This window comes from Guyanagaster necrorhizus (genome assembly GCF_019112545.1).
Source record: "Guyanagaster necrorhizus MCA 3950 unplaced genomic scaffold BT62scaffold_47, whole genome shotgun sequence".
Taxonomy (NCBI): Eukaryota; Fungi; Basidiomycota; class Agaricomycetes; order Agaricales; family Physalacriaceae; genus Guyanagaster; species Guyanagaster necrorhizus.
Window position 1 is genome coordinate 17,731 of NW_025064926.1, and position 18,151 is coordinate 35,881.

General features: G+C 47.4%; 7 protein-coding genes across 7 annotated transcripts; 2 read left to right on the top strand and 5 right to left on the bottom strand.

The window, feature by feature from the left end:
* Positions 1 to 2,794: 2,794 nt before the first annotated feature.
* Positions 2,795 to 4,164, bottom strand: BT62DRAFT_823522 (FAS1 domain-containing protein; the record flags this gene model as incomplete). Its single annotated transcript, XM_043182368.1, has 5 exons — positions 2,795 to 2,888; positions 2,952 to 3,187; positions 3,253 to 3,556; positions 3,610 to 3,877; positions 3,948 to 4,164. Coding segments are annotated over 5 exons (1,119 nt in total), but the record flags the coding sequence as incomplete, so codon positions are not given.
* Positions 4,165 to 4,264: 100 nt separating this feature from the next.
* BT62DRAFT_577016 (uncharacterized protein) lies at positions 4,265 to 6,924 on the bottom strand. The gene is made up of 10 exons (XM_043181466.1): positions 6,834 to 6,924; positions 6,463 to 6,790; positions 6,390 to 6,402; positions 6,189 to 6,334; positions 5,826 to 6,137; positions 5,233 to 5,776; positions 5,066 to 5,180; positions 4,727 to 5,013; positions 4,535 to 4,679; positions 4,265 to 4,480 (listed from the first exon to the last, which is right to left on the bottom strand). The coding sequence occupies exons 2-10, from the start codon at positions 6,525 to 6,527 to the stop codon at positions 4,365 to 4,367; spliced, it is 1,743 nt and encodes a 580-aa protein (XP_043034079.1). The 5' UTR covers positions 6,528 to 6,790; positions 6,834 to 6,924; the 3' UTR covers positions 4,265 to 4,364.
* A 415-nt stretch (positions 6,925 to 7,339) lies between these two features.
* On the bottom strand, positions 7,340 to 7,942 carry BT62DRAFT_910204 (uncharacterized protein; the record flags this gene model as incomplete). The annotated part of the gene is made up of 2 exons (XM_043183784.1): positions 7,340 to 7,555; positions 7,610 to 7,942. 2 exons carry the CDS (start codon positions 7,940 to 7,942, stop codon positions 7,340 to 7,342), a joined length of 549 nt encoding a protein of 182 aa, XP_043034080.1.
* A 78-nt stretch (positions 7,943 to 8,020) lies between these two features.
* Positions 8,021 to 9,715, bottom strand: BT62DRAFT_937839 (beta-lactamase/transpeptidase-like protein). The gene is made up of 7 exons (XM_043187415.1): positions 9,393 to 9,715; positions 9,125 to 9,340; positions 8,747 to 9,074; positions 8,652 to 8,695; positions 8,366 to 8,598; positions 8,297 to 8,307; positions 8,021 to 8,242 (listed from the first exon to the last, which is right to left on the bottom strand). The coding sequence occupies exons 1-5, from the start codon at positions 9,678 to 9,680 to the stop codon at positions 8,446 to 8,448; spliced, it is 1,029 nt and encodes a 342-aa protein (XP_043034081.1). The 5' UTR covers positions 9,681 to 9,715; the 3' UTR covers positions 8,021 to 8,242; positions 8,297 to 8,307; positions 8,366 to 8,445.
* Positions 9,716 to 10,486: 771 nt separating this feature from the next.
* BT62DRAFT_577033 (MFS general substrate transporter) lies at positions 10,487 to 13,128 on the top strand. Its single transcript, XM_043181467.1, has 11 exons — positions 10,487 to 11,146; positions 11,200 to 11,268; positions 11,316 to 11,402; positions 11,461 to 11,643; positions 11,699 to 11,764; positions 11,815 to 11,882; positions 11,935 to 12,174; positions 12,229 to 12,255; positions 12,306 to 12,394; positions 12,445 to 12,560; positions 12,611 to 13,128. The coding sequence occupies exons 1-11, from the start codon at positions 10,899 to 10,901 to the stop codon at positions 13,053 to 13,055; spliced, it is 1,638 nt and encodes a 545-aa protein (XP_043034082.1). The 5' UTR covers positions 10,487 to 10,898; the 3' UTR covers positions 13,056 to 13,128.
* Positions 13,129 to 13,228: 100 nt separating this feature from the next.
* Positions 13,229 to 15,563, top strand: BT62DRAFT_937842 (Pkinase-domain-containing protein). The gene is made up of 8 exons (XM_043187416.1): positions 13,229 to 13,516; positions 13,574 to 13,792; positions 13,843 to 13,976; positions 14,027 to 14,086; positions 14,138 to 14,203; positions 14,408 to 14,661; positions 14,710 to 14,786; positions 14,838 to 15,563. The coding sequence occupies exons 1-8, from the start codon at positions 13,403 to 13,405 to the stop codon at positions 15,378 to 15,380; spliced, it is 1,467 nt and encodes a 488-aa protein (XP_043034083.1). The 5' UTR covers positions 13,229 to 13,402; the 3' UTR covers positions 15,381 to 15,563.
* A 443-nt stretch (positions 15,564 to 16,006) lies between these two features.
* On the bottom strand, positions 16,007 to 16,883 carry BT62DRAFT_1080717 (uncharacterized protein; the record flags this gene model as incomplete). The annotated part of the gene is made up of 3 exons (XM_043179603.1): positions 16,007 to 16,475; positions 16,609 to 16,791; positions 16,857 to 16,883. 3 exons carry the CDS (start codon positions 16,881 to 16,883, stop codon positions 16,173 to 16,175), a joined length of 513 nt encoding a protein of 170 aa, XP_043034084.1. The 3' UTR covers positions 16,007 to 16,172.
* Positions 16,884 to 18,151: the final 1,268 nt, after the last annotated feature.

Below are 18,151 nucleotides of genomic sequence, written 5' to 3' on the forward strand. Positions count from 1 at the left end.
ACTATTGGCGACTGCGTCCTTTTGAGAAACTTGTGCAGGAGTTTTGAAAGGTTTCTGCAGAGTCCCAAAAAAAGAAAAATTTCAACCCAACCAAACGCGGATTTCTCGCAGATCATTCTCTCCGCAAACGTCAAGAGGCGTTAAGGAGTTCGCAACATGAGAAGGGAGAATCAATCAATCAAAGGGGGAGGAGGGGGGGAAAGTTATACATCAGCTGACAAGATCAAAGCAAACGGATTGATGGTGAGAAGAATCACAAAGAAGGAAACAAACTTGTGTATCTGGGTCAAATGGATCATGGAACTCTTCTTCCGAATCGCACCAAAAGGAGAGGCCAAACATCCCCCCGCAACACACGGCCATCAGCTGCCGTGGGGCTTTGCGACCCGCCCTCCGAGATCCCTTATGAAACATGGGTAAGGGAAAAGGCGCATGTGCCTGACCACAATCTCCATCGAGATGATAGGTAATGCACAGAAAATGGTTAGCCTGATTATCTCAGTCTCGGGAGAATTTAGGAAGCTTAGGCTGTAAGGTGCTTTGGCGGGTGTAATTAATCGCCAGATAACATTACTCACGGATAGTTCTTTGCACACGGTTTGTGCTAAGGTAGTCACGCGTAGCACGCGGAAAGTGGCCCTGGACGTGACGATGGACGCTCAACGATATTCGAAGCAGTACAGAGATACCCTGGGGGGAGAGTGGAGGGGGGAAGAACTCCGGAATCGAGAAGGCTCAAGATGAATAGCCTCAGTAAAGGTGCATATGCCAAGCCAACCGCGAAGAGAAGTCCCCCGAAGAATCCCCGTCAACGAACAGTAAACTTCGGATGGGCAAACTGATGACGACCAGAACGAACATCGGATGTAGATGCTCATCCCGGCGGGATCGAGAAAATAAATTATGAGTCCCCAGCAGCGGAGAGGCGGGTATGGTGAAATACGTCTCGCGGAGCGGGTGCCCATTTGTAGACGGTTAGAAATACAGCCTGGACTCTTTAGACAAATCTAGACCAGAAAGCGAGATTTATTTCGTGCCTGGCGCAAGGGAATCGCAGGGAATGTAAACTTTCCATGTAGACTAAAACAAGCACACAAAACCCACCTCCATGACAGCAGAGACCAGTTTGCGGTGGTCAAGCGGACGCAGAAATCCGGTGTAGTATCATTCATGCGAGATTCTCCCTCAAGATCGTCAGCATGCACCACGCACGACCTTACAGCGGATATCGTGGTCAATCATCGGGCCCAATATCTGGTTGAGCACGCTGAACGCGGATTCCGACGCAACGCGGGAGCGTGAAGACCTAAGGTTGTGCTGTGAGAAACCGTATGTACCTGACCGCCATAAGGAGAACGGATTTCAACGCAATCGTTCAGTGAGAATGCAACGAGGATGTCAAGAGTCATCGACAAGATACGCAGGCGTTTTTCGCCGGCAATTGGTCCTAGAGGGTTATTCACAGGCAGTTCCAGGTGGATCAAATTAAAATGCCGGTATATCCCAAGGATAGACGGGCTGGGCAAAATACAAGACGACAGCTTTGTCATGGGTAGGTACTAGGAAGAGGCCCCGGAAAAGGCGGCCACGATAAAATCGGAGAAGCTGAATCGCCTCTGAGCCGATCCAGACCGACCAGAGACTGGCTGAGAGAAGATTCAGCTTCTATCAAGCCACAAAATCAGGGCAGAACCCGCTCGAAAAGATGGCCCAGATTGATATGTCAGCTCCCTGGATGAAATGTCATCAGTAACGAGTAGGATGAGATAAGTTGGGAGTTCACCAACCTGCTGTCATGGATTTGGACGAAAAAACCGTGGGATTTTGACCTCAAACATCAAAAATGCCATGCAAAACTTATGACTGGTAACGTGAACAGAACCAAGTCGGTGCAGACAGTTCGGTACGTAGATATCCCGCTTTGGGAGATGCACTATCATAAGATTAGTTATCTTGTACGTATAACAGCTGAGAAAAAGTGCACCAGAGACGCCTCATGGTGCAAATCTACTAGCCAAAGAAGAACCGGGTAATGCCGCAGACCGCTGAGGACACCACGCTCACGTGACTGAACAGTGAACATCCGGATCCTCATTCAGACAGTCTGCGCTTCTTGCATTGTGCTTATACACACCTACTTTGAGTCTCACTATATTTCATAGATTGTTGACGAAAGATAGGATTACACCTTGCAAAACATTTTCTAATCTACTGGTCCTGCCTCCTTCCTTAAACGCGCTCTTGTACAGGCCCAGAGCCTGCTATAATTGTATTGTATCAAGATTTGATCATATAGCCCGCGAAAGAAATCAGTGATTCATTTATACAAATATATGCTCCTCCATATACTCATGATGTTAATCATATAAATATACACGTTTTCAGCTTGTAACTACGCATTGCCTTCTATTTATAACATTCCTACTCATTCAGAGATAACTGAGAAACATACACATGTACTTCGATTTTTGCCGACTCACATTAACCAGTCTCATTTTAATCTGCCTGATGATTCAGGGTGCTTGCTCCCTTCTCGACATTTTCCTCCGATAACGCGAACCTATTTGCATAACAATTCTACAGATACACAATTCTTTTGTACTAGTTCTGAATATACAGTAGCGGCGGCATTATAGTGTTAAGCTGAAAGATAGTCCATATCGGACGGAAACTACTACTACGATCAAGCGAAAGCCACAGCCCAACCCATGATAGCCACAAAGGCAGTCAGCATAGCAGTCATGCTATCTTCCGCTCCATCAAACACACTTTGGGCTCTGTTGCTACTCGACTCCGCTTTGCTACCGGTTAAGCCAGCGGTAGTAGGAACACCGACCGGTCCCGTCTCAGTCGTCGAAACTTCAGCCGAGGCGGTCGCAGCTTCATGCCTAACCAGAGAAGTCGGGATTCAGAGAAGCCCGTCAACGCATGAGCCAGAGAAAAGTACGTACGCGGATGTGGCAGCTGCGGGGTTGGTCGCTGTGTTTATCAGAACCCGGTCGAGCATATGGAGAACGCCATTCCTGCAGAGCATATCCATTTTTATGATCCTGGCGTTTGCTACGTTTCCGCTGTGTACAAACGTTCCCGAAGAATTGGTCGTGAATGTGAGCGGCTCACCCCCTACCGAAGTCAAGTTTTCTGATGGCGTGAGTGAGGGTGAGTAGATTGTCGATACATTGACTATCTAAATATACCGTCAATCAGATGTAATCAAAAGGAAATAATTAAAAGGAAATGGTCACAACGTACATGGTTCTCCATGACAGGGACTGATGCTGTCGTATTCAAAGACGAGCGTGCAAGGTCAAACGCTGCATTGTCCGGCGCGAAGAACGTAAAACCTGCTATCGAATCGCTGTCTAACAACTGCGTTATAGTTTCGTTGGTACCATTAGAAGAGGTAATGGTCGTCGAATTCAAATAATTGGCCAGATATGTGAGATTTTGCTCAACGAGAACGTCGGATACATCGGGCGGAATTACGAGTACGCCGTTTATTCGATTCACAAGAAAATTTCCGACGAGCGTGCTGTTCAGAACAGAGACATTTTTTCTATCACAACGAAGGTTTAAATGATGATCAAAATAAGAGCCGTATGAACGCACGGTTGGTTGTACATCTGAACTGTGTGGTTAATATCACTCCAAACGAGTACCTGACTTTTATTTCCTTCAAGCTCAACCACAGAAGAATTGTCAAGTAAAGTACGCCCGATAGTGACATTCGGGTAATTTTCTGCCTCGAGCGTGGCATTTGTTTGATTCCCTGTTTCATTCGTATGGGTGAAGCTGCCTGACACGATGTGGTACGCTAGCGCGTTGGCGAAAAGGTTGTCGTCACTAGGAAAACTTGAAGTATTCGTGGCATTAGAAACTATAACACAACGTCAACTCTATCGAAACGCAAGTCGACCTGTAACTCTGCAGGCGAACATCGCACTTACATACTGCGTTATCTGGAGCAAACAATGTATAATTTCCCGTAGTTAACCTCGCCAGAAGGCCTTGGCCTATGCTTGTGTTGTTGAGGCGGCCCGCCTGCGAAGCCAAGGTGGTAAGACCAACGGCTGCAAGCGCTGGACCAAGACCAATGGACAGCGTCGAATTATTCCAAGCGAGGGCAGGAATGGCAGTAGAGAGTAATACTAGAGCAAAAAACATATTGGTGGGTAAGGAAGAAGGGGTGAGAATGTCAATGAAACTGATGTTTATAGTGTTTGAGAAAGGTTGATATTTTCGGATAGCCGAAAAGATGAGAAATAATGACCAGAGCTATGACCACTCGTCGTCGTATATGATGTCGAACTGAATTCGATGGTCCGATCGACAACTCCAAATGACTGTGCCGATCCACGTGTATCTTATTCAGATTGAGCTGCTTCCGCCGGTCCCCATAGTACATTTTCCTCGCAGAGGTGGGTCGGATCACAGACACCCGAAGACGCACAGTCCTCTTCAATTTGTGTCCCACACTGTGCTGCATTCAAATTTAAGAGCTGCCGGCGCCGCTGCGGAAGACATAAAGAAATACCTGCTAGTGGAACAAATTGACCCAGGGACTTCAAGGCATTCACAACCACCTGTAGAGATGATTCCGTCTGAAAAATTGGGTATCTATCAGATCCACCGTGATGAATATTCCACGTAAAAGCTTTCGCAATTGAAGTCCACAGTACCTAGGAATCTGTCAGACAATGAACAAAATGACAATAGACTACCATACGGAGAATAATGGATCGAGATATTCGTAGGCATCATCACTGAGAGAGGCAATGAGAGAGGCAGCATCCAAAGACGCTTGCAGAGCGTCGGCAGGGTTGTGGATCCGATTGATATTGATTACTGAAACGTAGACAAGGGTGCGAACGAAGAAAATGTCAACATCCATGATGGATTCTGAAATGGGTAAAGAATAATCATGAACTAAGGGAAGGCACGCCTGTATACGCTCCAAAGCGTTCTTAACCGAAGTGAAGTTACACCAGTATTCCGCATCATAATTGTTGTTGTCTAGTCGTCCTATGGTGAGATGCTTATATGGAAATAAAGTAGGTTATCTGACCTGAAGAAATGAGCGCTGCCTCTTCATACAGGGCAGCGGCCTTGATTTTCAGAGCCAGTATTGAAGGGAACGCTATGGTCTCGCCGAAGAAGGCAATGGTGTCGGCGCTGTCTTGCTATGAAGGGAAGATATGAGCGTTTGCGAGATGCAAACAAAAGAGAACGTACGCTTGGAGGCAGAGGTGTTTCGATTCTGACTTTGTGTTCACCGGAACCAGATAGTAGACTTGGAAATCCCGTTGCTGCAGACCAGCAACTGTCAACCATGAAAATTTGCCAGAACGCTGATATCCTGTCGTTTATCTCCGTACTATGATGATGGGGATTAATGGGGATCTGGTTGTGCAATGGTCCAGGAAATTCAGTGGGGCAAATTCGATGAAGCCCAATTTCCAATGCCAGCCGTGCCGCAGAAACGGAATATCGATATCCTTCTACTATTTGCCCGGTGGAGTAAAGATATACGGCCAGAAGTGATGATGCTCGGACTACGTCAACAGTCTTCTCATGTTCGGAGAGTGCCGATGCAACGCCACGTAACACCAGGTCCAAGAAGTGTGTTTCCACATTCAAAAAGTGGGTGGACCGTGTGTAGTAACATCCGAGGAGGTACACAGCATTCATGAGCGCCGGATGCCGCTCGGATTCAGTCAGCCCTATGCCACATCCTTCGAAGTAACACTGATGTTGATGAGAAAGAAAGGTCTCGATCCTATTTGTTTCATGAGATTCGATGGGAAAATATATATCAACACACTCACAGTATTATCTTTATTTCCTGGGGCAACAAATCCTCGGTAGTCCATGAGTATGGGAAGTCATACGTATAAGGTATACCAGAAAGTGTAGAGTCCTCCGGAGGAAGAGGCAGAGTTTGCGGACCTAAGGAATTCAGATCATCTAAAGACATAGGCCCCATTTCATTGTATGATAAGGATTCGATGGAAAAAGGGGGCGATTGTGAAAGCGAGCTTGACGAAGAGGAGGCAGAGTGTGTGGTAAAGATAGAAGTGAGGGTAGACGTTGTAGCCTGCGGTGTTGGTTTTATGGGAAAGACGTCTGAAGGGAAGTCACTGAAAAGTACGCTTCAGAATTTATATTTGAGTTTACGAGAGCGGCATTACCTCATGGTTTCTGACTGAAATAAATGCCCACGCAAAACTGAAATATTCTTTTGCTGCCGTTTCCGTTTCACGCCAGTATAACGGCATTCATCTTCTCGATTTGCTTTGATACATTGCTGACACACTGGGTGAGTACCGTCGCATCTCTGGATATGGTAACAGAGTCAGTTCAAGTTGCACATTATGATCCTTTGAGCTTACGGATTTACGTTTCCTGTGAGAACGATGGTGTGAGGGTCAGAAACGTCGATCGTAACGCCAAACGAAAGCTTACCTGCAAGCAAGACAAGCAGTACCTCTACGTAGAGGAGGTGCATTTTTGTGAGACTTTGAAGACATGACTACGTAGGAAGGTAAGAGAAAACGAGCAAAACAGTAGCTGACCGTCTCGCCCTTTTATCTGAATGATAGGTAGATTGGTCACTTCCTACCGAAACAGTCTGTAATAAGACGTTTCTAGGTTAGTAGCAGGTTGGCTGATGAAGACGTGTTTCAAGTTCCCAGAGTGGATAAGCATTGATGATTTGCAAAAACCATGTGTTATGAAGACGGAAACGAAGATCTGCAAGGAATTAACTTTGCGGAACTAGTTGCCCTTGCGACTTGAAAAGATCAGTGATGAGCAATAAAACAACCAGCGCTTACCTCTAAGCGCGGGGTTGATTGCACGTCTGAGTCGCAAAGCGAAAGGAGCGCCATCTAAGAAATAAGTGTCAGATTAGTATACACGGTACACGAAAAGAGTTACTGTGCGCATGACCGATGAACATTAGTGAGAAGACAACAGACAGAATTCGGACGCATAAGCTGTGTGATGTTAGATCAGACTGAATCCCGCTATAGTCGGATGAGGAGTCCATTACTGTTCATCAGTGATGCAGCAGACGAGAGTGATTGTTAAAGTAGAAAGTCGTCGACCGCCTCAGTAGTCGGTACTATATGGCAACGTCTCATTTGAGCCGCCGATTATTAAAAAGGGTCATTTTTAATCGGCGGGAATTGGGGACCTCGGTCGCCCTGACGATTTCTCGGACTGGAACATCTTGCGAGGTCAGAGAGTTCTAGATAGGAGATTTTTCAAACGGCGGACACAGCAACGCCAGCACTGGTAGGTCTGTCCGCTCAACATCCTTCCATACTACAGATCCTGATTAGATCTTGTGAAACCACACCTCTGCACGGTCCTGAATAGTCACACCCGTTCTTGTACCAGCTTCAGCACCTGCTCCCCATATATCGCCTGTTAATCCGAACCCGCTAATTGAGCGTTGGCCTTCCTCCTCCTGGCCAAAGGCAAACTCCGCAGTCACGATGTTACCTTCATGCACTACCGCAGTCCAAAATGGTTGAGTATCATTGATTGTGTGCTGCAAGGTCATATATGAGAAATCACGCCAGGAAAAGAACCCATAAACGCGCACTCTACTTTCGAGAGTGCTGACATTGAAGAGATTTCCATCGAAGTGAGTCAGCATGATATGGGTCGACCAGGTCTTGTCCCATTTCGCTAGAAGGGTCGGCACGGAGGGATCGATAGCATCCGGGAGTACCGTCGATGAATCATCGCATGGTGAGAGAAGATCTGCTGCTGTCCTATTCATAAAAGTGAAACAGAAATCGATTGTGCCGTAGCCTGAATTTTCGTATCGACCGCTGAACGCCTCGAATGATACCGACGGCGGTCGCGGGCTCGTCGGCCTCGGATGAGAGTCATGAACGAGCGCCTGGTGTTGTCTGGTGACTTCGGCCTTCATTCTGTTAATTGTCCCTGAGAGTTGAGGAGAGATAGAATGATAACTAGCTACGAGGGACTGACCTAGAGTTCCAGTTGATGGGCGGAAGGCCGAAGGCGACATCGACAAGGTACCACTTGATGATCTCATGAAGCATATCTCCATATTCGTTGTCGTTTGAGAATACAGCGACGCCCAATTTATCGGAAGGAAATCGAGAAATCTGCGTCATGAAACCTACATACGAGTGATGGGAAGTCAGCGTTCACTGAAATATTGCGGACTTTGGACAGCCGGATAACCTGTCGTGGATCCGCCATGCTGCCAAGTAGATATTTGTCAAGAGAGACCGATGTGAACGGTTCGGTAGCTTGCCTCTATGATCTCTGTCAGGCACAATAACCATCAATTTATTGTGTTCGTAGACGACGACACAGGACATACCATGTCCTCTATATGTATAGCGGGACTGAGCACCACCGTAGACCACCGGCGAGAGTTCAGGGTACGCCCTAAATCAAGTGTCAGAGAACGTCGTGCGACAAAATAGGCACGAATGCGTAGCCCGTTTGCACTGTCTTTCCAGTGGCAACTTTTTCTATGACATAAGGCGGGATGACACTCTCGTTCGTGACGGGATTTCGTCCATCTTCGAGCAAAGCCTGGAGCCAAGTCGCCTAACAGGACATCAGCATGCCAAGACAAGAAAGGGAGTAGAAATATTCCTGACGGCATCTTTAGCACTACTGATGACGCCTCCGGCACCCGCTTTGTCTAGGTACGAATGAGTAAAAACTCAGATAATACTGCGCAAGTAAAGCTTACAGTTTCCGTCCTCACCACCCGACAAGAACCAGTTAGGATGCCACATAGCTCTTGGGGTTCCCCTACCGAATATGTTCTCGGTTTTGTTAATGCCGTCTCGCGCCATACCTTGCACTAGATTGCCGCTTGCCTGAGCGACATCCAAGGAATAAGTAGTCGAAGTGAGTCCTAGAGGCTCGAAAATGTGTTCCTTGACATAGCGAGCAAAGGATGGCTTATGCGGGAGAAGGAGTTCAGGCAGATAGGACAAGAGCATGTACATGTTGTTGTTGTATTGATAGATATCCCGGAACTCGGCAGATGGCTCAAGATGTCTGAGTCTTTTGAGCTGACAATACTATCAGTCAGTTTGCAGAATACGGCCGAATTAAAACTCACAATTGAGGTGACATTATCCGTCCGTCCATACATAAGATCATGACGGGGAAGGCCAGTACGGTGGCTCATAACATCGGTTATCGTGCTCTGAGACGATGCAATAGGGTCCTTTAACTCCCATTCCGGAACAATAGACGCTATTTTGGTGTCCCAGGAGATACGACGTGATAAGCTTTCGTTAGAAATCAAGAGGCCCGTGGCAGCAATATTGAACAGCTTCCGTTCGAGTGAGAAACATTCAAGTTGTACTCAACATGATCGAACTTGCCTTGGAATTTGATGCAATAAAGAACAAAGAGTCTTCGGTCATTTGTCGACCGTCCGCAGAGGCATTTCCGTATCCCTTGGTCTCCACGCTCCAGGTACCATCACCGTGTTTTTGCACGACAGCGACGCTGACGCCACCCGGTGTGTTCCACTCTGCTAAAATACCGCTGATAAATGCGTCAACGTGAGGAGAGAGCACCGGGTCTCGTGTCAGAAAGAATGGAGTCTGCCCCGCCGATGCCAATGCACAAGAATACACCAACAGGAATGCCACTAAATCGCCAATCATAGAGTCTAATAGAAAATTGCTCGTTATCGCAGAAGGTAAGCGAATACGGCAATTGCCGCATGAAAATTCGCTGATGCATTGAAAGTCCCATACAGTTTGAAAATCCGCTGCCGTGGCCGCATTTCCTTACCTTTTTCCTCCGGTATTTTGTAGCTAGGTAGTGATATATTACAGTATTATACTTGCAAAGTTTCTAAGGGATATGAGGGAGGAAAAATTTACCATTCAATTGCCGGGACACCTGCTGAAACTAAAATGGACCATGCCAAGAATTTGAATTTCACTGATATGATCAGAAATCATGTGTACCGTACTATATATGAACATGGGTCTGTCAGAAACTACATCCTCGACATCCATTCTGAATTCCCCTAATCTTGTTCATCACTTTTAAATGTTTCATTGATTCTTTCCTGTGCCCATGGGTACCCACCCGCCTACTCTCCCTTCACGATGATGAAGTGTGATGAAAGGTCAAACTCTGCGCCACCAGAGATGTTGCGGCGAAGTGGCGTATCATATATGTGCCTTATACGTAAGTGAGGGAGAAATGTGATATGGTCCCGACATCAATCCGAATACGACCTAGGGCTTCGCATGAATGCTGCGCTCGAAAATGAAGCAGAGCTGAGAGGGAAACGACGGTAACTATGCGATAGGTAAAGTATCGAAGTAACCAAGGACAGTCTTTATGTATTTAATGGCATAGCCTCAATCCGAGTCGGAATCACATTCACAATGAAGAAAAAAGATTCAGGTACGAGGAAGAAGGATCTCGCAGTATTCTCTTATACTTCTGCCATTTTTCTAAGTGGCCGTTGCCGGATTTACCTTATCAGGAGGAAGCGAAGGCCGCGGACGAATTTCAAAATCACTTGGTTGAATAACCGACGCGACAGCGGGATAAGTTTACCTGGAAGAGAACTACTGGAGCGTGATAGTCGAAAGGTGCGAATGTTTCTCCTTCGTTGTATATCTTCTGGGTGGAACATTAATGGAGGAAGAGCCGCGGAATCGATATACCTATTTATTTCCTTCGAGACACTCATGAACTATCCGTGCCCAACATATTCCGGGACATCTTTGGGCCACCATTGATGTTCACGTATGCAATATTCGTGATTTCAGGCCGCTTATGTCGTACTGTCGGACCCTCCGTGGGGGTTATATAAATGCCAGGAATTTTTTTCATGGACCTTGCTTTCCTCCTCGCCTGCAATGCCCTCTGAACCGCTGGAGGCTGAATTTATTTACCCCCCCGCGCTCACCCAAGCTCAGGAGGATGAGTATCGTCAACTGGACCTAGAGGGCCCCATCCCTCTGACCAGGACAGCGACAGCTGTTAGCGGGCCCGCCCCAGATCTAGCCGAGTTGGAAAGAGGATTCACTCGCGATGGTATCCACGTTGTGGGATTCGAGAAAGGAAAGGGTGAAGATCCACGGGAGTTTGGACGAGCGATGAAATGGTATGTTCGTTATCAGGGTGTTCTGCACAGGCTCATCCATATTTCCCACTTAGGTACATAACTCTTGCAGTGTCATTTCTTTGCTTGTCGGTTGCCATCGGTAGCTCCATCATTACTGGAGAGTAAGTGTCTGTTCTACCGTAGAGGTTGTGTTCTGACATTCTCGCAGTATGAGCGGCCCTGTAAAGGAGTTCGGCACAACACAAGAGATTGTCAACCTCACAGTAACATGTTTCGTTATTGGATTTGGTATTGGGTAGGTTATCTCGACGCTCCATGCTCGTTCCCCGCCCCTGACATGACATGATCCATAGACCACTATTCTTTGCCCCGTTATCAGAAGTAGTGGGCAGAACACTGATGTACCAAGTCAGCATGCTTTTCTTCTTCATTTTCACGCTGCCTAGTGCTCTGTCAAAAAACGTGGCCACATTGGTTGTTGCCCGTCAGATTGCGGGATTGGCGGCCTCTGCGCCGATATGTAATGTGGGCGGAACGTCAGTGATCGGCCTTCCGGTATCCTTTGTGTTTCCTGACGATCTGTATCTACAGTGTGGCCGATATTTGGGCCGTCGAGGAGCGAGGAGTCCCTATGGCGGTGTTCTCGTTTACTTTATTGTGAGCCATAAGCTGCTGCGATCAGTTCTGATCCTCATCCGCTTTTATAGTATGGGCCCTTGCCTTGGACCGCTCTTTGGAGGGTGGATTGCCGAGAAAGCTGGCTGGAGATGGATTTGTACGATGCTCCTTGTCATTGTTCGATCTCCATTCTCACGTTTTACTTGTAGACTGGGTCCTTTTCATCTTCACTGGTGTATGCTTTGCCTTCACGTTGTTCATTCCTGAAACATTGGCACCTCTCCTTCTCCGTCGTAAAGCTGAGAAGTTACGGAAGTCTACGGGAGACGAGAGCTACCGTACACTCGAGGAGCTCGAACGTGTCCCGTTCTTCGAGACCTTGAAGATCTCCTTGCTTAGGCCGATTGTGATGCTGGTAGCCGAACCTATCGTGGCCCTGTTTTCTTTCTGTGGGTCTCCTAGAAATGATTTTCGGATACATACTCATGTATTCATCACGGCAGACCTTTCGTTTATTTACAGTCTACTGTGTACGTTTATCCCATCTGAACATCAGGGTCTCTAAACAAGCTTCGTACAGACCTATTTTTCTTCACTTTCCCCATCGCCTTTGAGGAGGTGCGTGGTTTCGGTTTGGGGATGACGGGAGTTACATTTGTTAGCATCATGGTATGGCGCACGGTTTGCACCCTGTACTATGTGTTAACGTCTTGATACAGATTGGTATTGGAATCGCGATGATGCTAGTACCATACCAAGAGAAGATCTATCGAAAGGCTACGGTCTACGGTACATATCCTGAAGCCCGGCTTTTCCCTATGATGGCGGGAGCACTGTAGGTATTTCTCACCCTCTTCTTGTATATTCGCTCACCGAGTCATACAGCATATTACCTGTCGGTCTCTTCATCTTCGCCTTCACTGGCGGTTACTCTTGGGTACACTGGATAGCCCCTTGCATATCAGGAGGCGTTTTCGGATTCGCACTGATCATCATCTACATCTCTGCCAATTCCTACATTGTAGACAGCTACAGTTCGTTCGCGGCCTCGGCTATAGCTGCGAAAACGTTCTTGCGTTCGGAGATTGGTGCAGTGGTACCATTGTATTCGACGCAGATGTTCCATAATATGGGTTTCCAGTATGCAGGGCTGTTGCTGGCCCTGGTGTCGGTTGCGATAGCGCCGATTCCTTTCGTGTTTTATATGTATGGTGAGAAGATCCGGCAGAGGTCGAAGAAGGCTACACAGTCTGTGAGGATGTCCGGTCCTCCCGCAAAGAATTTAGACGACGATTTAGAGAAGCCTGCACCAGATGGGAAGGCTGCATAGCACAAATAGTGTGCGCACAATAGAATAGATAATATTTGTATGGCTGTATAATGAAATAATTGATGACCGACCGGAAGTGTTCAGGACGGCAATACAAACCATGCCAAGCATATCAGTACTAAACTTAGGCTTTATCTTTGCGCGAAGATTACATCATAAATTTCCCATATACGGCGAAGGACACAGAAACCAAGGCTAACATTGTAGCGTTCACCATCCCCGTTGGCGCGTCCTACCAAAATCGACCACCAGCCCTCTAAATGGGATAAGGACTGTTACTCTTCATCTATTTCTTCCTCACACTACCACCAAGTCAACTTGCAACAGCATTTTCTATGATTTCAACGATGAAGAGTCTGTCAATTAAGGACGCACTGTTACCGCAACCGCCTAGCTTCGGGAAGAAGAAGAATTACGAAGTTCACCAGGTGCTCGGCACTGGCACTTTTGGGAAAGTAGTGGTACGTTTTCAGTACCCAACGGTAACGGTGTTTCACTTTTCTCACCCGCTATCGTAGCATGCGACATGGAATGTGCCTCCGGAACTGGTAGCGGTTTCTGAGCGTGGGGCAATCGCGAGTGTCGCTTCTGAAATGCAAGTATCTTCACCGTTATCTCCAGTAGCCGTTCAAAAAGAGGTCGCGCTCAAGATGATACCTAAGAAAAAGGTCAAGGGCAACGAGGCTAGCGTCTGGGGAGAAATGGAAGTTCTCAAGGGCTTGGATCACCCCAACATTGCACGTATAACTTGGACCTCTTTACCTCCTGGCTCTCACCATGACAACAGGTCAAATTTTACGAATGGTTCGAGTCGCGTTCCAAGTACTATCTCTCCTTCGAGTTAGCTGTTGGTGGGGAACTGTTTGAAAGGATCCTGAAGAGGGGAAAGTTCACTGAAGAGGATGCAGTGAGTGTTGTACGGTGCGTGACAACGTTCTTCGGGTAGCTGCCATGTTGACGATGGTGCAAAGATCCATTCTTGCTGGTGTACGCTATCTCCATGATCATGACATTGTGCATCGTGATCTAAAGTATGCATCCGTCATTGTCTCCTTTTTAATCGGTGCCTAATTGAACTCAAGACCCGAGAATATCCTCTACCGAACCAAGGACGTGGAGAGCGACATTGTCATTGCTGATTTCGGGATGTGCGTACAATTTTTTCTGGCATTCACTGCGGAGGCCAGTGCATTTGAGCATGCAAACAAGACCTTTCAAGGTCCATTTTTGCTGTTAGAAATGCACCGGCCTCCCAATATGCACCGAAACTATTTGATGCAAACCTAACACGTGCTCTGCTGTTGCATTTCCTGGTGTACCTCATGTAGCATCGAATCTGACGAATTTTGTAGAGCGAAACATCTGCACTCTTCAGAAGAAAAGCTCCATAGTCTGGCCGGTAGTTTCGGATATGTTGCGCCGGAGGTATTGAATAACGAAGGCCATGGAAAAGCGGTGGATATGTGGTCAACTGGGATCATTACCTACGTGCTACTCTGTGGCTACTCTCCATTCCGATCGGAGGATGTCAAAATGCTCATCCGAGAGACGACCGAGGCGAAAATAGAGTTCCACGAGCGGTATTGGAAGAACGTCTCTGTCCAAGGTTAGTGTTTTAGGTCCAACCCGATTGCAACTACTAACAAATTTGCAGCCAAAACTTTCATAAAATCGCTCCTCAACCCTGATCCTGTGAAACGACCGACGGCTGCAGAGGCGCTCAACGATCCTGTACGTGACAGTACCATGTTTTGGATCAAAAAGCTGACACAGTATGTATAGTGGCTCACGACGCACACCGCCAACACCGAGCACGACCTCGGAGCGGGCCTGCGTGACCACTTTGATCCTCGAGCGCGGTGGCGCTCGGCTATCGCTTCTGCACGGGCCATCCACCGTCTCGGCAGCAACATTAGCTCACGGTCGACATCTTCGACTGCGACAAACAGTAGCGGCGGCTGGGATGACGATGAACGGGAAACGCGTGATGATGACTCAAAAGCAAAACAGACAGAGCATCCAGGGCATAACGAGCACGTTCAGGTAACTGGACCTGACGAGGGTGATCAATGCCCAGCTCTTGATACACCGCCTCCGCATGAGGTAGACGAACCTGTCCCACCTCCGAAAGTTGTCGACGAACCTGCACCGCCTCCGAAAGTTGTGGATAAACCTGCGCCAGCGGAACCGAAGAAGGCAGAACAAGACGAGATGAATGCCTTGCGGATGCCGGGATCGTTTGATTTTTCTGATACTTCCTCCCATCACCATCATCATCACCAAGGTTGGGGCGAGTTTGTCAGGAAGTTGCGGTTGGGCGGATGACAATTATGGATATTCTTTATTTTTTTTTTCGTTTCTCTTACTGTCTGTCTATCTATCGGTGCCTGATAGCTCCTTAAGGCCGGCCTTATTCCTTATGGCTAGCTACTGCTCGCGATCTATTGTATGAACTAGGACGATATACCACACTTTATCTTATTGTGTTTTCGGGAACATGACTGCAGGTCGTATTTGTTCAGATGATGCACAATTGCGAGATCAAGCGTCCTGATGTATTCTCACGAGCACCCCAGTCCTGCCTTTTGACTGCTCATCGGCGCGAACAAACAAGAAAGCAGAAATGAGGATCAACCTCTTCATAAATCTTCTCAAATTTCCATGTTTGCAATCGCGTCCTCTTTTTCGAGGCATATCTGTTCGTAATTCAAAAAGATTTAGATTGATTGGATTCTGTGGCTCCGCGGGCCGAACCCTGCCAACGATTAAAATAGGGGTACTTATCCAGCGACAAAACGGCATGGCTTTACCCTCGTTGTCGGCATCGAGACAAATTTCAAAGTTATGGGTACTTCAGTGATACATACCGTCAAAGTGGGATGCAGGACATCAACGTTGCTTGTTTCTTTGAAGGGAAAAATGGACAAGCCACAGGAACAGTGGTGGTTTCTATACCGTCTAGATCAGTACAAGCAGACAACTCATTCCAAGCTTCCACACATAGCCTCTGAAGCCTTTGCAGTGTCTTTTCACCCAACTCCCCACTGTCCTACATGCCGACAGTCATATACTGAAGCACCCTACCCGCAGGGCATCGTGACTTTCCTTTCATCGACCTCAGTTGTATCCGCCCGGAGACCAACTTGGTGTGCTTCCAGTTTTGTCCGGAACCTGCGCGAGTCCATCAGACGCACAAGGAGATCGTCTGTAATGGCAAGATATTTCGGGATCCTTGTTATACTCCACGACAGGACGGCGAGTGTCGTCAACTCTGGTGTGCTTCACGAGGTTCTTCCTGAGTCGCCTATGACTGACTACGTTCTCAAAGCGTAGCTCGGTAAGGGCAGACGAACTGGCGGGGAAAGGAAGCATGACATCGATGACCTGGATGGGTGATGGTATAATTCCCCCTGTCACTTCCTGTTCCGTCGTCGATGATCTCGAGACGACGGAAATCGGAAGGGGTCATCATGCAGAAGACACCTGCTGTAACTTCGAAGGGACCGGATCTTTACTCATAGTGGCTGAGAACATGCCACCAGGACCTCTAAACCAGGAAAACGATCATTGATAGAGATGACTCCTCCAGAGGTGTCGCTCGGGCCATCGTCCATTGAAGCCAGAGCGTTCGTATGTGTGTCCTCCATGGGAGCTCAGATTCCGGGGTAGACCAGGTGTCGAAAAGACGGTGCTCGGTAAGTTGGGGTGCACGAGGAAACAGAGACGAGATGTCCGCCTACATCGCACCATCCTTTCAGATGGAGACATTTAAGCGAGGCGAATTGTGGTGAGGGGAATGACGAGATCCGATACTCTTGCCAGGCCCATGTCTGTTATGGTATTTCCCGCAGTATCTCATGTATCCCTTTCGCCTTCCTTCCAATATTACGACCATATGCCAATTAACTTATTCGCTGACTACGCCGCAGTAATGCGACTCATATTGAGTCGCATAGTACTTACTAGAAGACGAAGGAATCATCTTTCTCAGTAGATAGATAAGTATATAATTACCGCCGTACCAATGTTTTAGACTACTTTACAATTTATCTTGCTCTACGCATCACAACACCGAGTGATCCTAGGCGAGTGCTGAACCCGCATGGTTAATCAGCTTATCAACCATTGACATCTTTCCTTTCGAGGTAAAGTTGAACCCTTCTCATTCAAGCCTACCCCATAACAATGTCGAGCGTCAAAATATGACATTTGCTAAAGTCGAGCATGTCAGGAGAAGTGAAAGTGTCTCCAGCGACGCGTACGGAAAGGATACATCACCATCTATCTCTTGATATTTCAGGAAGAAAATCTGCTGAAATGCTGCAGGTAAAGCAGCTGGGAAGCGAACCTCTGACGACACAGGGTTGCCAGAGTCTTGTTAGACAATGAAAGATGGGCGTTGTCGGCATTGACGAAAATGGAGGCCCAAAGGCGGGAGAGGGGGTAAGCGAGGCAGACATCACGCCAGCGACACAAAAGGCTGCTATAGGGAGTGGGATCGCAGAGGCACGGTTCAGCTGCGAACGATTATTCGAACAGATAGGGCGTGCATTCGAGGTAGAATCTCAGCAGGACGCCGACAGATGGGAGAGAAGTAGGCTTGGTAAACGGAAACAAAGCACACGCGAGAGTTTCTGCAAGGCGGAAATATCAAATTCATATTCTGATAATTTCGGCCATCAACTTGAGATTGTTTGCTTGATGAAATTTGAATGAGCGTCAGAGCTGTCTCGTGTGACTCCATTGCGCAGTTCTTGGTATAGGAATGGAGGCAGTACGTGGTCATGGAAGTGAAAAGTACTCCGGTATTTTTGGCGAAGGATGATTTTCGGTAGGGTGCATAATTGATCTGCGTACGCTTTAGCGGTGAGAGAGAAGTAGCCATGAAGATACATACAGAAGAATACCACACAGAGCGTCGGGAGTGGTGGTGATATTGGTTTGAAAAGAGAGGAAATTGGTTGAAGTACAAATTCAAAGCCGCTAGAGTTCAGAACACTGGTATGTAGAGCGTAGGGCAGAGTTTCTCATTTCGTCATTCAGATCAGATCGAGGTCTTTATCATGCTTGGCGCCGATACCTGCGGTCCTCTCCGT

What these genes read in the sequence shown, in the direction of transcription:
- BT62DRAFT_577016 (XM_043181466.1), bottom strand. Translation starts at nt 6,527, where the DNA reads ATGTCTTCAAAGTCTCACAAAAATGCACCTCCTCTACGTAGAGGTACT. An exon ending in AAACACCTCTGCCTCCAAGC is followed by an intron (nt 5,181 to 5,232) that starts GTACGTTCTCTT and finishes TTCCCTTCATAG; the next exon opens with CAAGACAGCGCCGACACCAT. An exon ending in TCAATTTGTTCCACTAGCAG is followed by an intron (nt 4,481 to 4,534) that starts GTATTTCTTTAT and finishes ATTTGAATGCAG; the next exon opens with CACAGTGTGGGACACAAATT.
- BT62DRAFT_937839 (XM_043187415.1), bottom strand. Translation starts at nt 9,680, where the DNA reads ATGATTGGCGATTTAGTGGCATTCCTGTTGGTGTATTCTTGTGCATTG. An exon ending in CGGATAATGTCACCTCAATT is followed by an intron (nt 9,075 to 9,124) that starts GTGAGTTTTAAT and finishes TAGTATTGTCAG; the next exon opens with CTCAAAAGACTCAGACATCT. An exon ending in TCAGTAGTGCTAAAGATGCC is followed by an intron (nt 8,599 to 8,651) that starts GTCAGGAATATT and finishes ATGTCCTGTTAG; the next exon opens with GCGACTTGGCTCCAGGCTTT.
- BT62DRAFT_577033 (XM_043181467.1), top strand. Translation starts at nt 10,899, where the DNA reads ATGCCCTCTGAACCGCTGGAGGCTGAATTTATTTACCCCCCCGCGCTC. An exon ending in AGCTCCATCATTACTGGAGA is followed by an intron (nt 11,269 to 11,315) that starts GTAAGTGTCTGT and finishes ACATTCTCGCAG; the next exon opens with TATGAGCGGCCCTGTAAAGG. An exon ending in AGCTGGCTGGAGATGGATTT is followed by an intron (nt 11,883 to 11,934) that starts GTACGATGCTCC and finishes TTTTACTTGTAG; the next exon opens with ACTGGGTCCTTTTCATCTTC.
- BT62DRAFT_937842 (XM_043187416.1), top strand. Translation starts at nt 13,403, where the DNA reads ATGAAGAGTCTGTCAATTAAGGACGCACTGTTACCGCAACCGCCTAGC. An exon ending in GCACTTTTGGGAAAGTAGTG is followed by an intron (nt 13,517 to 13,573) that starts GTACGTTTTCAG and finishes CCGCTATCGTAG; the next exon opens with CATGCGACATGGAATGTGCC. An exon ending in ATTGTGCATCGTGATCTAAA is followed by an intron (nt 14,087 to 14,137) that starts GTATGCATCCGT and finishes ATTGAACTCAAG; the next exon opens with ACCCGAGAATATCCTCTACC.